The 18,469-nt window shown below is 30.5% G+C and overlaps 3 protein-coding genes across 4 annotated transcripts; 1 reads left to right on the forward strand and 2 right to left on the reverse strand.

The window, feature by feature from the left end:
• The first annotated feature begins 264 nt into the window (after positions 1 to 264).
• LOC109798258 (scramblase-like protein) lies at positions 265 to 5,920 on the forward strand. The gene is given in 13 exon segments (XM_083061925.1): positions 265 to 403; positions 481 to 844; positions 957 to 1,043; positions 1,266 to 1,307; positions 1,426 to 1,470; positions 2,319 to 2,384; positions 2,485 to 2,541; positions 2,636 to 2,697; positions 4,451 to 4,571; positions 5,143 to 5,220; positions 5,302 to 5,391; positions 5,393 to 5,415; positions 5,614 to 5,920. Coding segments are annotated over 12 exon segments (1,044 nt in total). The 5' UTR covers positions 265 to 403; positions 481 to 502; the 3' UTR covers positions 5,645 to 5,920.
• A 2,613-nt stretch (positions 5,921 to 8,533) lies between these two features.
• On the reverse strand, positions 8,534 to 11,659 carry LOC109798275 (transmembrane protein, putative (DUF1218)). Of its 2 annotated transcripts, none has more exons than XM_020358482.3 (3): positions 11,443 to 11,659; positions 10,667 to 10,869; positions 8,534 to 9,097 (listed from the first exon to the last, which is right to left on the reverse strand). In XM_020358482.3, exons 1-3 carry the CDS (start codon positions 11,536 to 11,538, stop codon positions 8,767 to 8,769), a joined length of 630 nt encoding a protein of 209 aa, XP_020214071.1. In that variant the 5' UTR covers positions 11,539 to 11,659; the 3' UTR covers positions 8,534 to 8,766. The 2 variants fall into 2 exon arrangements, with proteins under 2 accessions (XP_020214071.1, XP_082918052.1); XM_083061926.1 differs by lacking the exon at positions 11,443 to 11,659 and adding an exon at positions 11,023 to 11,385.
• Positions 11,660 to 15,473: 3,814 nt separating this feature from the next.
• On the reverse strand, positions 15,474 to 17,966 carry LOC109798729 (Proteasome maturation factor UMP1). The gene is made up of 4 exons (XM_020359105.3): positions 17,734 to 17,966; positions 17,388 to 17,488; positions 16,845 to 16,942; positions 15,474 to 15,758 (listed from the first exon to the last, which is right to left on the reverse strand). The coding sequence occupies exons 1-4, from the start codon at positions 17,866 to 17,868 to the stop codon at positions 15,658 to 15,660; spliced, it is 435 nt and encodes a 144-aa protein (XP_020214694.1). The 5' UTR covers positions 17,869 to 17,966; the 3' UTR covers positions 15,474 to 15,657.
• Between the last annotated feature and the right edge of the window lie 503 nt (positions 17,967 to 18,469).

Below are 18,469 nucleotides of genomic sequence, written 5' to 3' on the forward strand. Positions count from 1 at the left end.
GGCCGTTCTGGTTCCAGGTGTTTTCAAAAAACTTGGCATCCACGTGGCATCCACCTATGCATCTACGTGGCATCCACGTGGCCGCACAGTTAACTCCGTTTAAATAATTTAGACGGAAGTCCCAAATTAAAACCAATTAATTTATTAGGGACCAAATTGAGACCAATTAATTTATTAGGTATCATATTGAGACAAAAATAAAAATAAGACTAAATTGAAACAAACAATTATTATAAGAGACCAAAATAGGTTTTTAGCTTAAATAAATTTATTTAATGGTGCCCTAAATATATGATTGGATGATGGTCGGGATGAATCAGGTGATCGTGTTTTGAAGAGCAGAGAAGAGAATCAGAGGCGATTCAAAACGCACGACACAACCTGTTTGTTTTATGCGTAACAGGTAACTAACGATAATCAACAACTCGATGTGCGGTTATTATACTTTTCCCTCTCTTCATTGGTTAATTGTAGTTTCAGTATCAATACTTGGTGACGGAAGATGAAGAATTGGTCGAAGGAGGGTTGGAGGTGGCTGTCAAAGATTGCTGTTGATTTTTCCGGAAACAATGAATGTAATCCCGTGATCGTAACTCGTGGATTCGGAAGTGCGGTTAGCGTCGATCCTCATTATCAGTTGACGAGGGATTTCCTCGCAAAGCTTTGGGTTGATGATAAAAAAATGAGAAACCTCAGAGGGAGGAAATTAGGTAAACACGGTGACCCGAGGTGGTTTTCCGCTTCGTCTGGTGTCGCCAGGAGCGGTAAACGACGTGCCGTTTTGAAGCAACCCCCTATCAGTCAATCTGTCACTGACTTTTTCGATCCACACTCTCCCCAAGAGGTACTTCTTCCAATCACTGTATCATAAAATTTTCAAACTTTTCAATTGTTTTGAAATTTATATAAGTCTTTTTGTTTACTGAATTGTTGTCTACTTTCCCTTTCTTAATCAGGCCAAGGTAGCACCGCTGCTTGCCAGGTCCAACTTGCTAATTACCAGAGATATCGAGTGGGCAAATCTTGTATTAGGATTTGAACAGGTGATCATCTTTAAGTGTGGTTTCTTTACCTATATTTAACCAGCTTTAGCTTCTTAAACAGTCACTGTCCATTTCACTTTATCCTTCTTATGTTATGTATAATGGAGACTTTGTATGTTGAGGCTGTGGCACATTATTACTCTTGCATCTTCTAAGAATTTTTTTGTTGCCTTTTTGCCCCTTTTATGTCTGATTTTGTGATTTTGTTTGGTTGGATTAAAGGAAAATCGTTATGCCATTGTAGATGCGTGCTACCCTCAGTCGGTCAGTGACAAATATTATCTCCTTTTTATTTCTCAGTTATCCCATCCGCATGTATTTTCGTTACATAGCTCATCATAATGATGGTTGAACTTTTTTGTTACTTGCTGCCATGATGCAGCCTGTAGGTTTTATTCGTGAACAGAGCAACGTCATTACCAGACAGGTATTCAATTTAACCATTTGATTTTGACTTCCCTTGATTGTTTTATTCTTCAGTGTTTCATGTATCATCCACAATACAGGGCGACAAGTCTAGTTTAATCATCATCATGAAGGGAAAAAAATGACATCAACGAGGATATAATTTTTTTTTTTTTGCCACATCTCCAGAGTCAGTCATTTCCTTCAAAACCTTAGTAGTGTGTCATATGGATTCCCAAAATACAATAGATATCCCAAAACATTCCCAAGGGAAATGGGCATTCCGTAAATCTATCTGAATGACTTGCCAAATTCACCTCCCAGTCTAGATCTCATTAAAAAATCTTCATTCCTAAATCAGATTTAACAACCATGGACTATTTATGAGGAAAGACACACCATATGTAAATATCAGTACACCAAATATCTTATTACTACTGATTGTTGTTAGCACTTATTCCATATTGTAACATGAATAGTTTGAATCATATCTTACAATTATTTAGAATGAAATATCCTTTTAACTTGTCTAATCTAGGTTTTGGATTATGAAAGGGCCATCTTATTTGCTAACTTTTACATGGGTGTCATTGACATGGTGTCTATTATTAAGTTATTTGTCTGTCTAAATAGGGGAATACATCTAAAATTGAGTAGTAGTTCAGATTTGGGCACGTTGTGCATTAGTCAAGGCCTGAAATGTGTAATTCATTGATTAATTCTACAAGGGATGCATATGTGACTTATGCTATGTTTCTTGATTTGATTTTTCAGCATTGTCTGTGCTTTTGATATATGTATTATGATTTAAAAAAAATATATTTAAATTTTGTTTGTGCTATGAATTTTGTTCAACCTTTCTTGTGGCAGTTACTCCGTCTAAGGCGGCCTTTTGTTGCATACATAACTGATGCCTTGGGGAATGAGCTCTTTAGGGTAAGGAAAATATATTTTCTGTTGGTTTTTTTTTTTATGCATGTTAAAATGTGATTTCTATTCAGCTTAGTGAAATAAATCCAATATCTATAATTGTTAGGTTCGCAGACCCTTTTGGTGGATAACAAGCTCAATTTTTGCAGAAATTGATGGTAAGGTATGCCATTTTGGATAAATTTTGTAGATTGTTTTACATTATTAAGCTGTTTATCATCACTTTGTTTGTTAATTGTGTCAAGTTCTCTCTTCAGGAAGTTGGAGTAGTTCACAGGCGATGGCATCTCTGGAGGAGAATCTACGATTTGTACCTGGGGTAATATCAATATACTATGTTTTGAGTTTATTTGTTATAACTAATTGTAAAAATCATAACATCCTTTGCTCTCTTCTGTTATCTTTTCACATCTGAATATTTCATTTGAAAAAAAAAATGTGTTTTTAGCCAAAATGTGTGTGCATTATTCAATTCTTTTATAAGCTGGAGTCTTATAATATAACATATTTTCCTAAATAATGAAATCATAGGCAAATAACAGAAGCATCCAACGGTGGGAGAGTTAATGTATACAATATCTGTGTGAATTAGTTGTTTATTGTATCAACTTCTTTCGAGTTTCGATCAATAAACTCCTTTACCACCAAAGTTTGACTTTTATTATCATTGTGTGTTACTTATATGCTCATTGGATTCAATAAGGAATTTCTGGCCAAGAAAAATGATAAGTTATTTAACTGTTGATAGAGGAAGTAATACATATGAGCTGTATTATTATTTAATTTATGTAGTTTTGATTTTTTTTTTTCTGTAGCAGCTTTCCATTGTATTTGATATGCTTTTTGACTTTTCTGTGGGTATTCAGGATGAATTTATATTCCAGTTTCTTCCAAGAGAACTTAATTTTTTGGTGCCAAAATGTACACTTACATAACTAATTATCTGTTATCTGTTTGTAATTTATTCACTTAAGTGAAGACAATAATCATGTTGTCTATTTGCCAATATTTTTGCAAATAGTTGGTCATTTGTTGTCCTTTTTATTTTCGGAAGGGGAAAAATAATTTCATTATAACAGAGTGCATGATAGGAATTGATTTGAAACAGTGGAAATACTAGAATAAAAAATGGAAGAAAATAAAGTTTGGGTGGAGAGAGCTCTCCAATCCCATTGGATGAACACCCCCTACCCCCCACAGAAGGAATCCATATTCCATATATAATCACATATAATCCACAAGGAAGTTTAAAAGATGATTCTATTCCAGAAAAGATGCAATAGTAATAATCTATGGTTGAATCCTGCCATTATGTATCCATCTTACCATCTCAATAACTAGAGAAATGCTAACAATACACTTTTTTTTAACACATTATTTATTATTGATCGAAATTTATTAGATATCACAAATTTTTATTCGTTCAACTTCTCATTGAATGAGTCTCCTGATTTTGTAGTTTTAAATAAATTTTAACTAATGGTAGAATGTGTGTCCCTAGCACTCCTCCTATTACTATAGTTAATTTCTCTGACACATAACCTGTCCAATGGTGTAGAAACTTTTAGCCATGGGGGCTGCATACTTAGAGTTTTCACTGGTCATATGGGTGCTTTTTCCATACGTCTTCTAATTAAGCAGGGGCAAGTGGGCAACCTTATAGCATTTTATTCTAGATCTAGTTGGTTTTTTTGCTCTTCATCCTCATCTAAGCCTTTTCTTTTTTGCTTTCATTTTACCCTTTGTTGCATCTATTTAATAAAGACAGAACACGTCTTTAGATTTGAGTTCATGCATCATCAAGTAATTATTATTATTTTTTTCTCTTTGGTTACATGGTCTAAGTTTCTCCCTGATACAAGTTTGATTCATTCTGCATCTTTATTGATGTGTGCAATGGGTTCATCAATAATAATGCTGTATATAAACATTTATTTGAACATGTGTTCATGTATTCTGCTGGCCTATTTTATTGGTTTTCATTGAATTCACTTTTGGTCAGAAGCTCAAATTTGAAAATGCATAGCATTTGTCTTTTGTACAAAATGCAAGTCTAAGAATAAGATTTGCAGGAATAAGCAATTTGCTGTGGTAGAGAATCCTGGCTTATGGAATTGGACATTCACATTGAAAGATATTAATGGTGAGGTGCTTGCTCAAATAGATCGTGATTGGAGGGGTTTTGGCTTTGAGGTTGGTGTTTGGCATTTACCTTTTTCTTTTTGTTACCTTTGTTAAACGTGCTAATAATTTATTGCTATTTTTCTCTTTTATCATTTCTTAGCCTGTTATTTTTAAACATTCTAAGTAAATTTTTCTTTTTCAAATATCTATTGCAAGGTTAGGATATTTATCGTAGTCAACCACATTGCTAAGTTATCTATGTCTATTTGCACTAGGCAACTGACAAATAATGATATCAAGCACATGTTTAAAGTTTCAATTGAAAGTTGAAACAATAGAATGATCAAAATTATATTTATTTATCTATATTATAATTAAGGGTTCTCCCTCCAATTTTTAACCAGTTGACCGGCCCTTTATTGACTGTGTACAGTTGTCCTTGCCTCTTGTTTTGTCTTCCTGACTCAAGTGCTAAGATTGAAACTTATGCCTCCTATCGAACGTCAAGTTGTCTAACTGTTATTATGGAGTCATTTATCAGAATTGAACCGAGGAATATCATTTTTAGTTCTTTAGATATTTTGGGCGTTGTTTTGGAATTCAAACCTGAACTGAATTATTCATTTACTGAAATGTGCAGATTTTGACTGATGCTGGTCAGTATGTGATTCGATTTGGGTGTTCTGATCCCAGCTCCAAGATTGGCCTTGCTTCTGCAGTAAAGTTCCCCTCGCCCCCCCTTTTCTCTAGAAACTTCACTCTTCTCCTCTTCTTTTTTGATATGATGTTCTTTCTGCAGATTGAAGACCTGGAAGTCAATCGCTCACTGACACTTGCGGAGAGAGCTGTAACCGTAGCTCTTGCTATATCACTAGATAACGACTACTTCTCAAGAGTCAAGACACGGAGGCTGGTAAGCTGTTTGGACTGTATTTTATGTAAATAAAGTTTTTAGAAAAGGATCACCTTATGAGTTATGACCTAGGAATATATGCACCTTCTTCCTTGCAATTTATTGTTAGTCCATTTCTCTTGTTCTGACTTGCCAAACAGTCAGAAAATTGTAATTGCCATTGATTTTTTTTTTTTTTTTTTTAATTTGGAATGTTAGGGGACTACCCTTCCTTGTTGCCGAAGAGTAAAATTGATTTGATCTGGTTATCTACTGCCAGCGTAGTCCCTGAAGGCATTCTCTACCAAGTAATTTTTAAAATTGAAGGTGTTCTAAGCTAATACCAATGTTGACTCCGTTCCCATACTCTTGATAGCTGGTAGTGGATCCATTTATTCATGTAATAATTAAAATTTTAACTGTTGATTCCTTTTTATCCTATGTTATTGCTTTTTTTATTTTTTTTATTTTTTTATGCTCTATGTTATTGCTTTATTGGGTAAAAGTAGATTAAGATGCTTTTTTAGTTCTTGCACTCTTTTCTTAGTGTGTGTTTGGAAAAACCTTGGATTCAAGTAGCTCACGTTTTTTTTTTAAATTCATAGGTAGTTACTCTGTCATTGGAACATTGGAATGGAATGTGTAAACACCCGTTTTGAAATATCTAAAAATGAAACCAATCATGCTCTTAGTTTTATTTTGAACTGGTTTGAATGCTGGTGAAGTGGTTAATGCCGTTGTTCACCAAGAAATGAACAATCATTATGAAAGTATTAATTGATGTCTTATTCACCATTGTGATGTGATGACGTGACAAATTGATTGACAGAGCTGTTACCATTTTCTCGCAAATAATGTTTTCAAGCAAGTAATCTGAGTTTAGGAGCTATCCAATGAAGAACTTTTCGTGATGCTGAAATTTCAGTTAACTCCGCCTCTATAAGAATAAACTTATAAAAGCATTAATGAATAGTTGTAACTAGTATTTTAACGTGTAGAAGATTTTTTTTATTATCTAATTAATATGTATAAAAATTAAGTATTTTTAAATATATGAATTATATTTTAGATTTATAATGAATAATTTATAGTGGTGTAAAATTATTTTTTTATTATTGATATTTTTTAAATTATTAAAATCTAATTTACAAATAAAAGTAAAAATAATAGATCAAAAGATATAAAATGTTAATAAAAAATTTAAAAACATTTTTATTAGAGAAAAATAGCCAAAATCATTATAGTTGAATAATGACCCCAAAAACAAAAACACTAGTTTAAGATAGTTATTTTAGTTTATATATAGAAGATTCTTACTTGGTACATAAATTCCGTCACAAAGAACTAGCTTTTTCACATTTGAAAACTGACTCGACATCCACATTCACTTATCTTGAGCTACTTGTTTTGTACTAATTTAGTTTTATAAGAAATACATACATAATTCATCAATGTGAACAAAAAATAGTTAATTTTAATTAATAATGTTATAATTTGAAGTTTTATTTACAAAATACTTATAGAATTAAATAGTGGTACTTATTTTTTTAACTCTATTATTGCTATGAATATCTATTAATCTTGTTGATGATTAATTTCTGTTGAAAAACTTAGGTAGTCTATCTTTAGTGAGATCTTTTTTTAAAATCATTTTTTTTTTCATACACTATACTTGAATTCGAGAGATCTAACTTAAGGAGTACCACACGTACCAATGACTTGTTGGTAGTGGTAATTATATTTGATGATACTTTTTATAAATCAAAAAGTATTTTTTTTTTTCAACTAATAAGTATGACTTATGTTATTAATAGTCTAATGAATTCCTTTGTTTAATTTTTTATTTTTAAAAAGTGTTTTTTAATAAAAATAAGAAATATTTTACTTTTTGATGTGTTTGTCTAAATTATTTCTTTATTATAATTTTTTTTATTTTAAAAAATATTATTTGTTTCTTAAAGAATTATTTTTATAAATGCACTTTTTTAGAAATGTATATATTTTTTTGATTCTAAACAAATTGATTTTATAATATATCCACTTTCATGAGAAATGAGTAGATGACTCATTAATAAACTTATAATAAATTGAGTATAAAAATATTAACTATTATATTTAAGTGACTGATGTATCTTATAATTGGAACTAAAATAATACTCTAACTTGTTTTTTATACACAAAATTAGAGGTAGTATATTAAATGTGTTATATTGATTTTGTAAGCCATTAATATTATTTATTCCCTCCTTTCTCTTTTTTAACTTGTCTGTCTTTTAATAAAATTTTGTTTCTATTTATGTCATTTTGAAAGTTCAAGACTATATCAATTATTATTTTTAATTATATATTTATATTTCACTTAATTTTTAATTAATTTAAATATTAACAACTAATATGTATTAAGTATAGAGAAAAATGGAAGAGTGTAATAAGAAACATCAAAATCATTGTATGAAAAATAAATAAAAAAAATTATTACAATTTTTTTATTTGTGTATATCAACCTTAAATGACTATTAAATAAACAAAGAATAGCATTTTAATCTTTGCACTGTACCTATCTCCAACCGCCCTTTAAGAATGATTCTACCAGCACAAAATACAATGAGATGGTGTTAAAATAATGTCTTTGAGGATGTCAATCGAGTTGGTCAAATTTTACGTTTGACAAATTTTACTAAATTTCCCTAATGTAAATTTGAATGGTTATAGTGGTTAAATATTACAATTATCTATAACGAGACACTTTGTACCTCTTAACTATTTTTAAAAAAATAAAAATTTAAAAAAGAAATAATTAAGTGAATAGTTAGTAATTATGAATCAGTGTGAAGAAGTTAATAATTTGTTGAAATTTTTAAAAAATGAAACAAGAGAAGAAATGGTGAAGTGGATAGTTATCGAAAATAATTGTGTGAAAAAACACATTAAAAACTCTTAATTTTATAATTTTTTCTAAACAATTGAAGAGATTTAATGATCAAATTAAAAGTATAAAAAAAAGTTATAAAAAGAAATATTCTATTTATATATTAGTATACATAAATGGTGTCTTTATTTTACCGCTGCACCATAAAACATGACCCATTGTTTATCTTTATGTTGACTTGTACCATGTGAACTCAGAACATTGATATGCTTTTCTAATCAAAATTTCTTAGTCTATCATTTAGTATTTGCATACCTTTGAAATACTTTTAGATAATATCCAAATCTAACTCCACATGCATCTTCTACCAGAGTCTAACATCTTAATATTCTATTGTCTGGAACAACCCAATTATAAACAAGGCAAAAGCCATAACTACCTCATAAAAAGTGACGCATATGCACAAACAAACACTGCTTCCTAAGAGTAAAATTCAAAACCAATCATGTGAATTGTCGCCTCATGTATGTGTCTTCATGCACAAAGACAGGTTCTTGACCAGACTCCGATGATGGTGGAATTTGTGGTTGTGCCATGGCTATGACCCCTTGATTAGGATATGGGTATTGGCCACCATTCTTTCCTTTGGTTAAGGAAATGTAATAAACAATTCCAAATGCAACACTTGCAATGGATAAAATTGCACCCCCTGCAAAAACTCCAGGTTTCACAACATAGCAGTAGTAGTAGCCGAAGTACACACTCTCTTCACCACGTTGATCATTCAGCGCAGCGCCGGTTAACAACAGCAGAAAAGCGATTACAAATGTGAACCTGTTTGAACAGAGATTCCAAACACATAAACAAGGAGTATAATTTTCAATCCAAGAACCGGTATTCAAGGTTTCCAATCCTAGTAAACATGAAAGCACATCCTTAAATATTTATATTACAAAAGCGTGTGGTTTTTACCTCAAGTGTACACGAGATCATTATCTCACTGTTCTGAAATAAACATAGAAGTACTCTATGATGCATCAGACACAAGTTAAGTTTCAAAGACTCAAATTTATTTCGTTTCACTTTAATATCCTCACTTGTAACATTCATTATTTAGACATCTTTTTTTTACTCACGAAATTAAAAATCTCTACCATATCAATACAAAATAGACACTGTTAAAAAAATTACAATAGGGACTAAAAAAGATTTTAAAAAAATGCAAGTACAAAGACTAAAATGATCTATCTAAAACTATAAGAATTAAAAAGGATCGAAAAAAATAAATATGAGAACTAAAAATAACTATTTTAAACTATAGGACTAAAAGGTAAAATAAATGAAACTATAAAGACTAAAAGTATTTTAACCATAAAATAATAACATGAACAATATAATGTTCCCATAACCAATATACATTCAAAGAATAATTTTTATTATCTTGTACCTCAAAATTCACTAATTTACTTGGCCTGATTACACCTTTTACTACTCATTTTACAATTTTATGAATTTTGTTACCTAATTTTTGAATTTGTACATTTTGTTACAACTTTCATAATTTCACACATTTTATTACTCCTTTAGATGACCATTTGACATTGTTAATTAACTATTGACATGATAGAATAATTGTTAATGTGACACATTATTTTATGTCATTATTCATATGACACATCATTGATTTATGTTAAACATGTCACATCGATAAATGTGTCACATTAACAATCAATTAATGACGTCAAACAATTAATTAATGAGATGAGAAAATATGTAAAATTTTCAAAATTAGGTGACAATGTGTAAATTAAAAAGTTTAGTGGCAAAATTCGCTGACAAAAAAAGTGCAATTAAACCAATTTACTTATGTTTTACTAGAATTATGTGATAGTTAGACCTTACTAATATCAACACTCACTCTACTAACTTGGTAGTTGGTTTTTATTCACAATTAAGTAACATATATTCATTACACCTCTTCTTGAAAGAAGAGATCTCAAAGTTCAAGTTGCTTCTCATCCAGTCCAATCTTTGATATCAAAACGTGTTATCCCACTCCCATGTGCCTTCCATAGTACATTGCAAATAAAATAAAATAAATGTCAAATCACAAAGGAATACAAGCAATAATGCATAAGAAATGCCAATGGCATGTACTCCACAATTTACTTCAAATATACTACCCTCCAAAATGAATAATCCAGATCCTTTTTTGCTGCCTATAAATTCAGGTCTGCTTTGTTTAAAGCCAATTCCTCTTTAGAAGAATGGCAGCACCAGTAATCTACAAGCTGATACCAGTTTTCAAGTCCACCCCATTAGGATAACTATCTGATTCTGATAGGCTACACTAGCATAGTCAAACAGAAATACGACAAACAAAAGCACAAAGCCAAAAATTACCAGGACAAAACAAAGCAGACCAGTGCCACCTTCCAATTGGAATCTGGAATTTGAGAACTTTTTCTGCAACAAACACACCCAGTTGCAACATTTATGACTATTTGAGATAGCATAAGAGCCAGTGCTGCAGTTAAACCAAGAGATAGAGCTGGACTTCGAGGATACGTGCACTGATTCGGTGTAACAAAATGAACTTGAGAACCCTGCACAAGTTATAGAGTGATACTTATCACAACAGCTTTAGGGGAACTAGTATTGTTGCATGTGAAAGCACACAAAAAATATTTGCTTTATATAACTAAAAGTCTAAAACTTATATAATAAACAAACACTTCTGAATATATAAATTATATTACGTGAATGAAATTGTTATTCATTTTCCTAGCCTGAATCTGACTTCATGTCCATTTTGCAGAACCTATCTGCTCCAAATTGGTAGAAAGAAATCAAAGGATTTCGGACTATCACGATAGACAACAAGTAAAAGGGAAAGGTTGATGAACATAAAGGATGGTAAAGCAAAATCTTGAAGACGAACAGTGGAATCATGAAAGAAAAAAGTAGGGGATCGATGTAATTTCTCAAACGTATATCATAAACGCTTAACCATGAGAAAAATTGAACACTTTTCATAGAATAAAGAGTACCCTCAACCATGCGAACCACAAGTACTAGACCCTATAAACATTAAACGATAAACAGAGCAAAAGATTGATCCTTTCGTTGGTGGGTATTCGAGGAAAGCAAAAAAAAAAAAAAAAAAAAAAAACAGAAACCTTAATCCTTGTGGCTTCAGCAGCGAAGCTAGTTGCAGCCGCCAACAGGCCCAAGAATGCAACAAGGCAACAGACGAGAAGCGTCTTTCTCTCCATTTTTGGTTTCTCTCTCTACGAACGTATGCGTGTTTTAGAGTGTGACTGTCTCTTTCAGTGTCAAAGTGAAAAGTTGGTAAGCAGTGGCCTGGAAACGTGATTCTGCTTCGAATAAATGCCAAGACCACCAAATTCCCCCAAATTAAATCATAATCAAAGAGTGGTTGATGCATAATTATACTCATTTAACCAAAATGGAAATTTCTTACTCCTTCCGTTTTTTTTTCATAGTCGTTTAAGGTTTTGTACGAGAATTAAGGAAATCATTGATATTTTAGTTTTTAAAAATATTTATTACTTACTTTCCTATTTTACCTTTCTTTTTTTTTTACATTTTTTAGACTGTTGAACTACTCCATTAAATAGTTGTCACTTTTTTTGTTTTTTTATAGTATTTTGTTGGGAACATATTGCTCTTATAAATGCACATTAACTTTATATGAGTAGTTAGAGAAAAATTAGGTAGATATTAAAAATAAATACACACATTTTTCAGGAAACATGTATTAATTATCAAGGGTAAAAATGGAAGAAGAAAATTAATAACTTATTAATTTTAGTAATATGACAATGAAAAAAAAAATAACAAACTCTGACAAAACGACTATGAAAAAAAAACGGAGGGAGTAAGTACTTCTTCTAAACTCCTGTATAACAAAAAACAATATTTTTTTTTTCAATTTAACTCTATTTAATGTTATCATTCAAAAAATAATACCTTTAAATTACATATAATAATTATTTTTAATAAACATTTTTAAAAGTAATTTAAAAATTAAACTTTAATTTTCACATAAAATCATAAAAATAAATAAACTTAATTAATTTTTTTAATATATGCAATTTGAAATATTTTTACTTATATATATATATATATATATATATATATATATATCGAGGAGGGTTCAAACGACACCGGTGTAACTTTTACTAAGTGTTACACCGCTCAATAACTTTATATTAATTGTGAATTTTGTAAATCCAACCGTTAGATTGAAAGTTCATATCTCTTAGATCATATATGTCAAATTTTATATTAATCTAAGATGATTTGATACTTCATTCTCATAAAACAAAATTGACGTAATATATATATTTCAAAATATACTAAAATATGAACACTTTGATTACCTTCAAGTTATTGTTCAATTTTAACAAAATTTGACATATATGATCTAAAAGATATGAACTTTCAATCTAACGGTTGGATTAATTAATATAAAATTATTGAACGGTGTAACACTTAGTAAAAGTTATACCGGTGTCGTTTGAACCTTCCTAGTATATATTCACAGAGAGAGAGAGAGAGTTCTTGCTAATTAATTATTTCAGTAACCCCAAAACGTTTTTCTATAAAAGCTTCTTTTTTTTTTATGATATATTGATAAATATAAAAAAATAATGACGCGGTCGTCTTGAATTCCAAGATGAGTCAAGATGTTGAAAGAAAAAAAAAAAAAACAAATGTGCTCATCATACTTTCGGTCAGAGTCCCTTTTTAATGTTTTTTTTTTAATTATATACTTTGAGCTACCTCAATTTCTTTAAACTAAATTACGAAAACAAAACACTTAATTCATACTCACTTTATTTACTCTATATTTTTTGGTCAATTATACTCTAATTTCATACCTAATTTTTATTTAACTTACACATTTAAAGTTAATATACATTTATTATCGAGAAAAAAGAAAAGAAAATAAAAGAAAAGAAAAGAAAAGAGGTATAATAGAAAGTTTGAAAACTATTTCATAGAAAATAAAAAAAAAATCATTGCATTTTTTTGTTTGAGTGTAAGAACTTTAAATGATTATTAAAAATGAACAGTTATAATTCAACAAAAGAAAAACAGTTATAAAATCCACAAATTTGATGTCAATCAGTAAAAAATAAATAAATAAAAATTTGTTATAAAACCTTCATAAATGTAATATTTTTACAATTACACTAAATGTTTTAAATATAAATATTTATAAGTTTTAAGAAATTCGCACTTTTTTAATTAAATATTTATTTTATATATCCTAATATAACTTTTTTATAACAAGAATTCTGGTGAGACAAGTTCATAACTCAACTTAAGACAAAAAAAAAAAATCTCTAAATTCAAAAAACTTGTAAAAAACATATTTATTTTATCTATACTATTAACAAAGATGATATACCTTATTGCACTTTTTATTAACCTTCTTATTCTTATAATTTTCCAAGCATTTTTTTATTTAATTTTTATTACACTTTTTCATTAATCACATAAAATCATTCGTACTTATTACTAAGGTTTTTATATTTAACTTCAATTATTTTAAAATGAGATTTACAGAAATATGCTTCTTGTACACTTAGCCTTAGTAAGATAAAAAAAGAACTCAAACTTATAATCTATCAAATTTGAAATTTTGTGTTTCACATTAGAAATTTAACTTGACATATCCTCTCATTATTAAATAGCATGATATGGTTATGTTGAATAATTATTTTATCATATATAATTAACAATTCTTATGACTAATTATGATGTTCCCTTGATTAAAAAGGTCTCTCTCTTTTGAATATATCCATAACATGTTATTCAATAATTTGAAAGGGGTCCAATTTTTTTATACCATGTTTCTATATCGATGCATTATTGCTATCATACGGGGAATATGAGTGGTCTTGGACCACCAATTGTCCGCCAATAATGACCATTAGGTGTGATATTATAGAATTTTAAAAACATTAAACAAATATCAAAATAAATATTTTAGTAACCAATAAAAATAAATGGATTCTGGGTTGTCTAACGCTCTACCTCTAGTATATCCCCCCTTATAACCCTTTCAGAATATGTAATAATTATTTGTGATTACCACATGTTTGCAAACATAAATAGGTAGATGGCACTGGCAGTGCTCGAGAGATTGAAGAGAGTTAAGATACAGATGTTAGTACGTCTAACCTTCAGCGAGAAATATAAAACTCAAGTGTATTTGTTTAAGGTATTTTTGGGGTTATTTTTTAATTAAAATAAACTTTTATTGTGATTAACCGTCTTAAAAAAGATTGAAATTTAGAGTGAATACTGATTACCGAAATTGAAGTTCAATTTTGATTTAAAAGTAACACTTAACACTCCCAAGAAATTGTACACAAATTTTATCCAAAGATAAAATGCGAACATCTTTCCACATCTAACCATTGAAACATTCTATCAGCGAATTGGACTACTTGCTGATATAGAAGACCTGCATTGAATACATGGCAGCTCCATAGACTTCTCTCTAGAGAAGATTTTGCAAGAAACTACCAATTGAAGATAAGTTGGCCATAAAGAGAAATATAAACAATGCCTCGAGACATTATCCAAATTTTTGAAAGGCATTTTAAAAATCTTGAGAAAATGAAGGTATGGGTCTAGATGAGAGTTAGTTATTGTGGAATGTTAGATGACTAATTAGTGCGCGAAGAGAAGCATGCTTGGCAGATTGCAAGCTCAGCCTGGAGGTTATCATATATGAGGTTTTAAAACCGAGGTATGAATTGGTGTAATGGACAGGAACCGTGGAAGTAGTTGCTTATGTTGAACTAAAACGTATTAACGTATAGACTTGAGATACAATGCTAACTTTGTTCTCTATTTTTGGATTTGTAGCTTGGTCTTTTAGAACTAACCCCTAATGATGCGGGAAATTTGCACAAAATGAGCAGAGATCCGATGCAAGAAAACTACAAGGATATAGCAATCTACATTAGGCATGTATCACTGTCTAACTTGAGACTTCGTACTTGCATACAGAGTGACATATATATCATATTCGTCAACCATACCATGCAAACTAAATTAACTGCCTTCATATCGATTACTGATTATTGAAAGGGGCGAACATAACAATCGTAGACAGTATCGTAGAGTTAAAAATAATGGGAGATTTGCTACGCGTGACAACAGATGCTCACCTCAAATATGCATCATGCATAAATTCTGCTGTTTATATGGACCATAACATTTCTAGCATCCGAAGCATACGAAAACACAAGTTCACAATTAAATATGCAAGTTCCTTGGACTCTTTCTTTTTAATGAAAAACAATAAGCTTCGTACTGTATTTTGGTACTAAAATAACAATCAAATTTAATTATATAATACTTGGGTACACTGGTCCCTTAGATAGACCAAGGCGAACTTCCATCCCATGATGCATATCCAATGGCCGGAATGTCTCTGATTCACGGGGGTCTGCAAACAACATCAATGGCATTGAGATAGATAAAAAGTACGAACAAAAATGTGCCATAATGCCAATCAACCACAAAAATAAGTAATAGCTAAGATTGCATTCCTCAATTATCATGGATACCAAATTCACTATCATAACATCACTTCAATAGAAGAAAGCTTTAACAAGAAACACAAGTTTGAGTAGGCTATGTCTATTTTGCTGATTAAAATCATAAAATGATGTGGCTTATAATATTATAACTAGTGGATAGAAACTACACATCTATCTTCCAGTACCTATGTTTCAAGTATTACGCTCATCAAATCTTAAAACATGGCTCAGATTAAGCAGCAGATTCTCAACAAGTCTGAATCAGCTTTGAAAAATTAAGTATAGATTACTCCTGTCACCCTTGAACCATGAATGATGGTTCAATGTCTGATTAAAGTATAAATCTTAACACATACCACAAAGTTTCAATGACAACACAGATTCTCAATATGTCTGAATAAGCTTCGAAGATTTTTATAGTATATATTCCTCTTCAGATCCCCAAACCATGCAAGTCTCAGAAACAGTTATAATCATCTCAAAACAAAAGGAATACAGGTACCCATTAATCAATATCATAACAAAAGCTTTTCACATTGATCTACAAGGCTACAATCAACACTAAACGGAAAAAGGTACTAGATTGTATATGCCACCCCAAAACAACTTATTCAGTTATAGTGATGGATAAACAGTTGAACATATCATTTCAAGGTGTGGAACACAAGTTCATTTCATATCCTAGAGAAAAGAAAAGGTCCAAGATGTCTAAAAGTTTACTTGATTGGAAAAACAATTGAAAACATAGACAGAATCCAGTCATACCATTTCATGGATTTCTTTCCCAATGTTAATGTAGCATAGTTATAATATTTCATTTCAATTCAGAAATTGAAGCATAAAAACTGTAAAACTTAACAATAATAATTTTAAGATTCAATGTTAATGAAGATCAATTTCAATATATCATGCAGGAACCACTACTTAAGCAGAAACCAAATGTTTCAATAAACACTTCCAAAAGCACAATAAAGAAAGGCAAATCATATTACCATTCAGACAATCCTCAAAACCGAAGTGATCAAGACTTCCCGTGACAGTCTCCAAACCCAGCATCGAAGATGGAATTGGCCCAGGAGGCCGCTGGAATCTACAAGAAACAGTGGCATTACATCAAATTCAAATGCCTTTCACCCTTCCTAAAAAAAACATATTTAAACAATTTCTTTTTCATTTTTATATTAAAAAAAAAAAAAGGATCTGCCATCAGTTCCAAGTTCTGCCCACCTAACCATAGGGACTAATCAACATGGCAATGTTAATTAATCACTAATCAAAATGTCATTCACATTTTCATAGTTGTTTTTAATATTCATGGAACATACAATTTTATAGATCATATTCCTGGGTCATTTTCTCATGCCCCGTATAAGTGGTGAATAGGATTTGAGCCTTCAAATCCAGCTATAGAGAATTAAATTTAACAACTAACACAGACAAAGTCTAATGTCATTTTATCACCAAAATAGATTTAGCTTCCGAAACACATAAAGAAAGTAGAGTACAATAGATAATTGGAATCCAAATTCTCGTACCGTGACAATATTTGCCTGTCAAGTTCCTCCTTGAGAGGAAAAGCAGTTCCATACAAGTTGACTTTGCATTGCCTCTTCATCGCTTCTTCCATTCTCCTTGTCTACACATGAGAAACACAAGAAAAACAAATGCAGAGTATAATTAAATAGACCGAAGCTATAAACCTGCTAGAGTGGATAAGAATTTAAATTATTTTCATTTAGAGGGTTTTCTTTTCAAAATGAACCCTAATTTAAAAGGGGAAATGGTGACGGGTGAATGGGATAAAGCGGTTCCAGAAGCAAAGAGTAGTAAAAAAAAACGCAGAGAAGATTAAAAGCGAGAGATAGGGTTTAGAGAGATTACAGATTGGAGGGAAGATTGGAGAGGGTGAGAACCAACGATGTCGCTCTTGACTCCATGGAGACCGAATCGAAGCGCGTCGTTTTGGACACCTCCGATTTGGTGCGGGATGAACTTCGAAGCCGATGCATCCTCCATCTTCTTCTTCTTCTTCTTCTTCTTCTTCGATCTTCTCTTCTCTTCTCTTCTCTCTTTCTTTACCAACAAGACAATGCACAACCCACTCAGTTGCTTTATATAAGGGATTTCTTCACCTAGTACTATTTCGCAATTTATACCTCTAATTTTTTATTTTTATTTTTATTTTTATAGTATATAAATTATATTATAAGAAATAAGATAAGATGATAAGAATAAATTAAAATAGATAAGAAATTAAAAAATATATTTAAAAATAATAAGAATTAAAGAGATCTGATTATCAAACTCAAAGGCCCATTTTGTGATATTCGATGTTCCTTGCATAGGTCTAAAACTAAAATAAACAAACTATGCAAGGCCTAATTGTGAAAATCAAGAAAAGTCTAGACGATGTTGCATCAAAGGACAAAAGTGGATGGAAATTTGAGTCCAACTTAAAGGACAAAAAGATAAGGCCCAAATTCATATAATCAAAGACAAATATTGGATTGAGTTTAATTAGCTTTTTGGGCTTAAATGTTAACAAAGCCCATTTTATCATTTTAAATGTAATTTTTGCATTTATTTTTATTTAAACAAGATTCGGTGTCTTTTTCAT

This window comes from Cajanus cajan, chromosome 8, assembly GCF_000230855.2.
Source record: "Cajanus cajan strain Asha chromosome 8, NIPB_CcT2T_4, whole genome shotgun sequence".
In the NCBI taxonomy this organism is placed as follows: domain Eukaryota; kingdom Viridiplantae; phylum Streptophyta; class Magnoliopsida; order Fabales; family Fabaceae; genus Cajanus; species Cajanus cajan.

Coding starts and splice junctions, on each gene's coding strand:
- LOC109798275 (XM_020358482.3), bottom strand. CDS start 11,538: ATGGAGAGAAAGACGCTTCTCGTCTGTTGCCTTGTTGCATTCTTGGGC. Junction 10,870..11,442: donor CTGAAGCCACAAGGATTAAG/GTTTCTGTTTTT, acceptor TAACTTGTGCAG/GGTTCTCAAGTTCATTTTGT. Junction 9,098..10,666: donor GTCTGCTTTGTTTTGTCCTG/GTAATTTTTGGC, acceptor CTGTTCAAACAG/GTTCACATTTGTAATCGCTT.
- LOC109798729 (XM_020359105.3), bottom strand. CDS start 17,868: ATGGAGGATGCATCGGCTTCGAAGTTCATCCCGCACCAAATCGGAGGT. Junction 16,943..17,387: donor GACAGGCAAATATTGTCACG/GTACGAGAATTT, acceptor TGTTTCTTGTAG/ATTCCAGCGGCCTCCTGGGC. Junction 15,759..16,844: donor TTTTGAGGATTGTCTGAATG/GTAATATGATTT, acceptor TGTTGTTTGCAG/ACCCCCGTGAATCAGAGACA.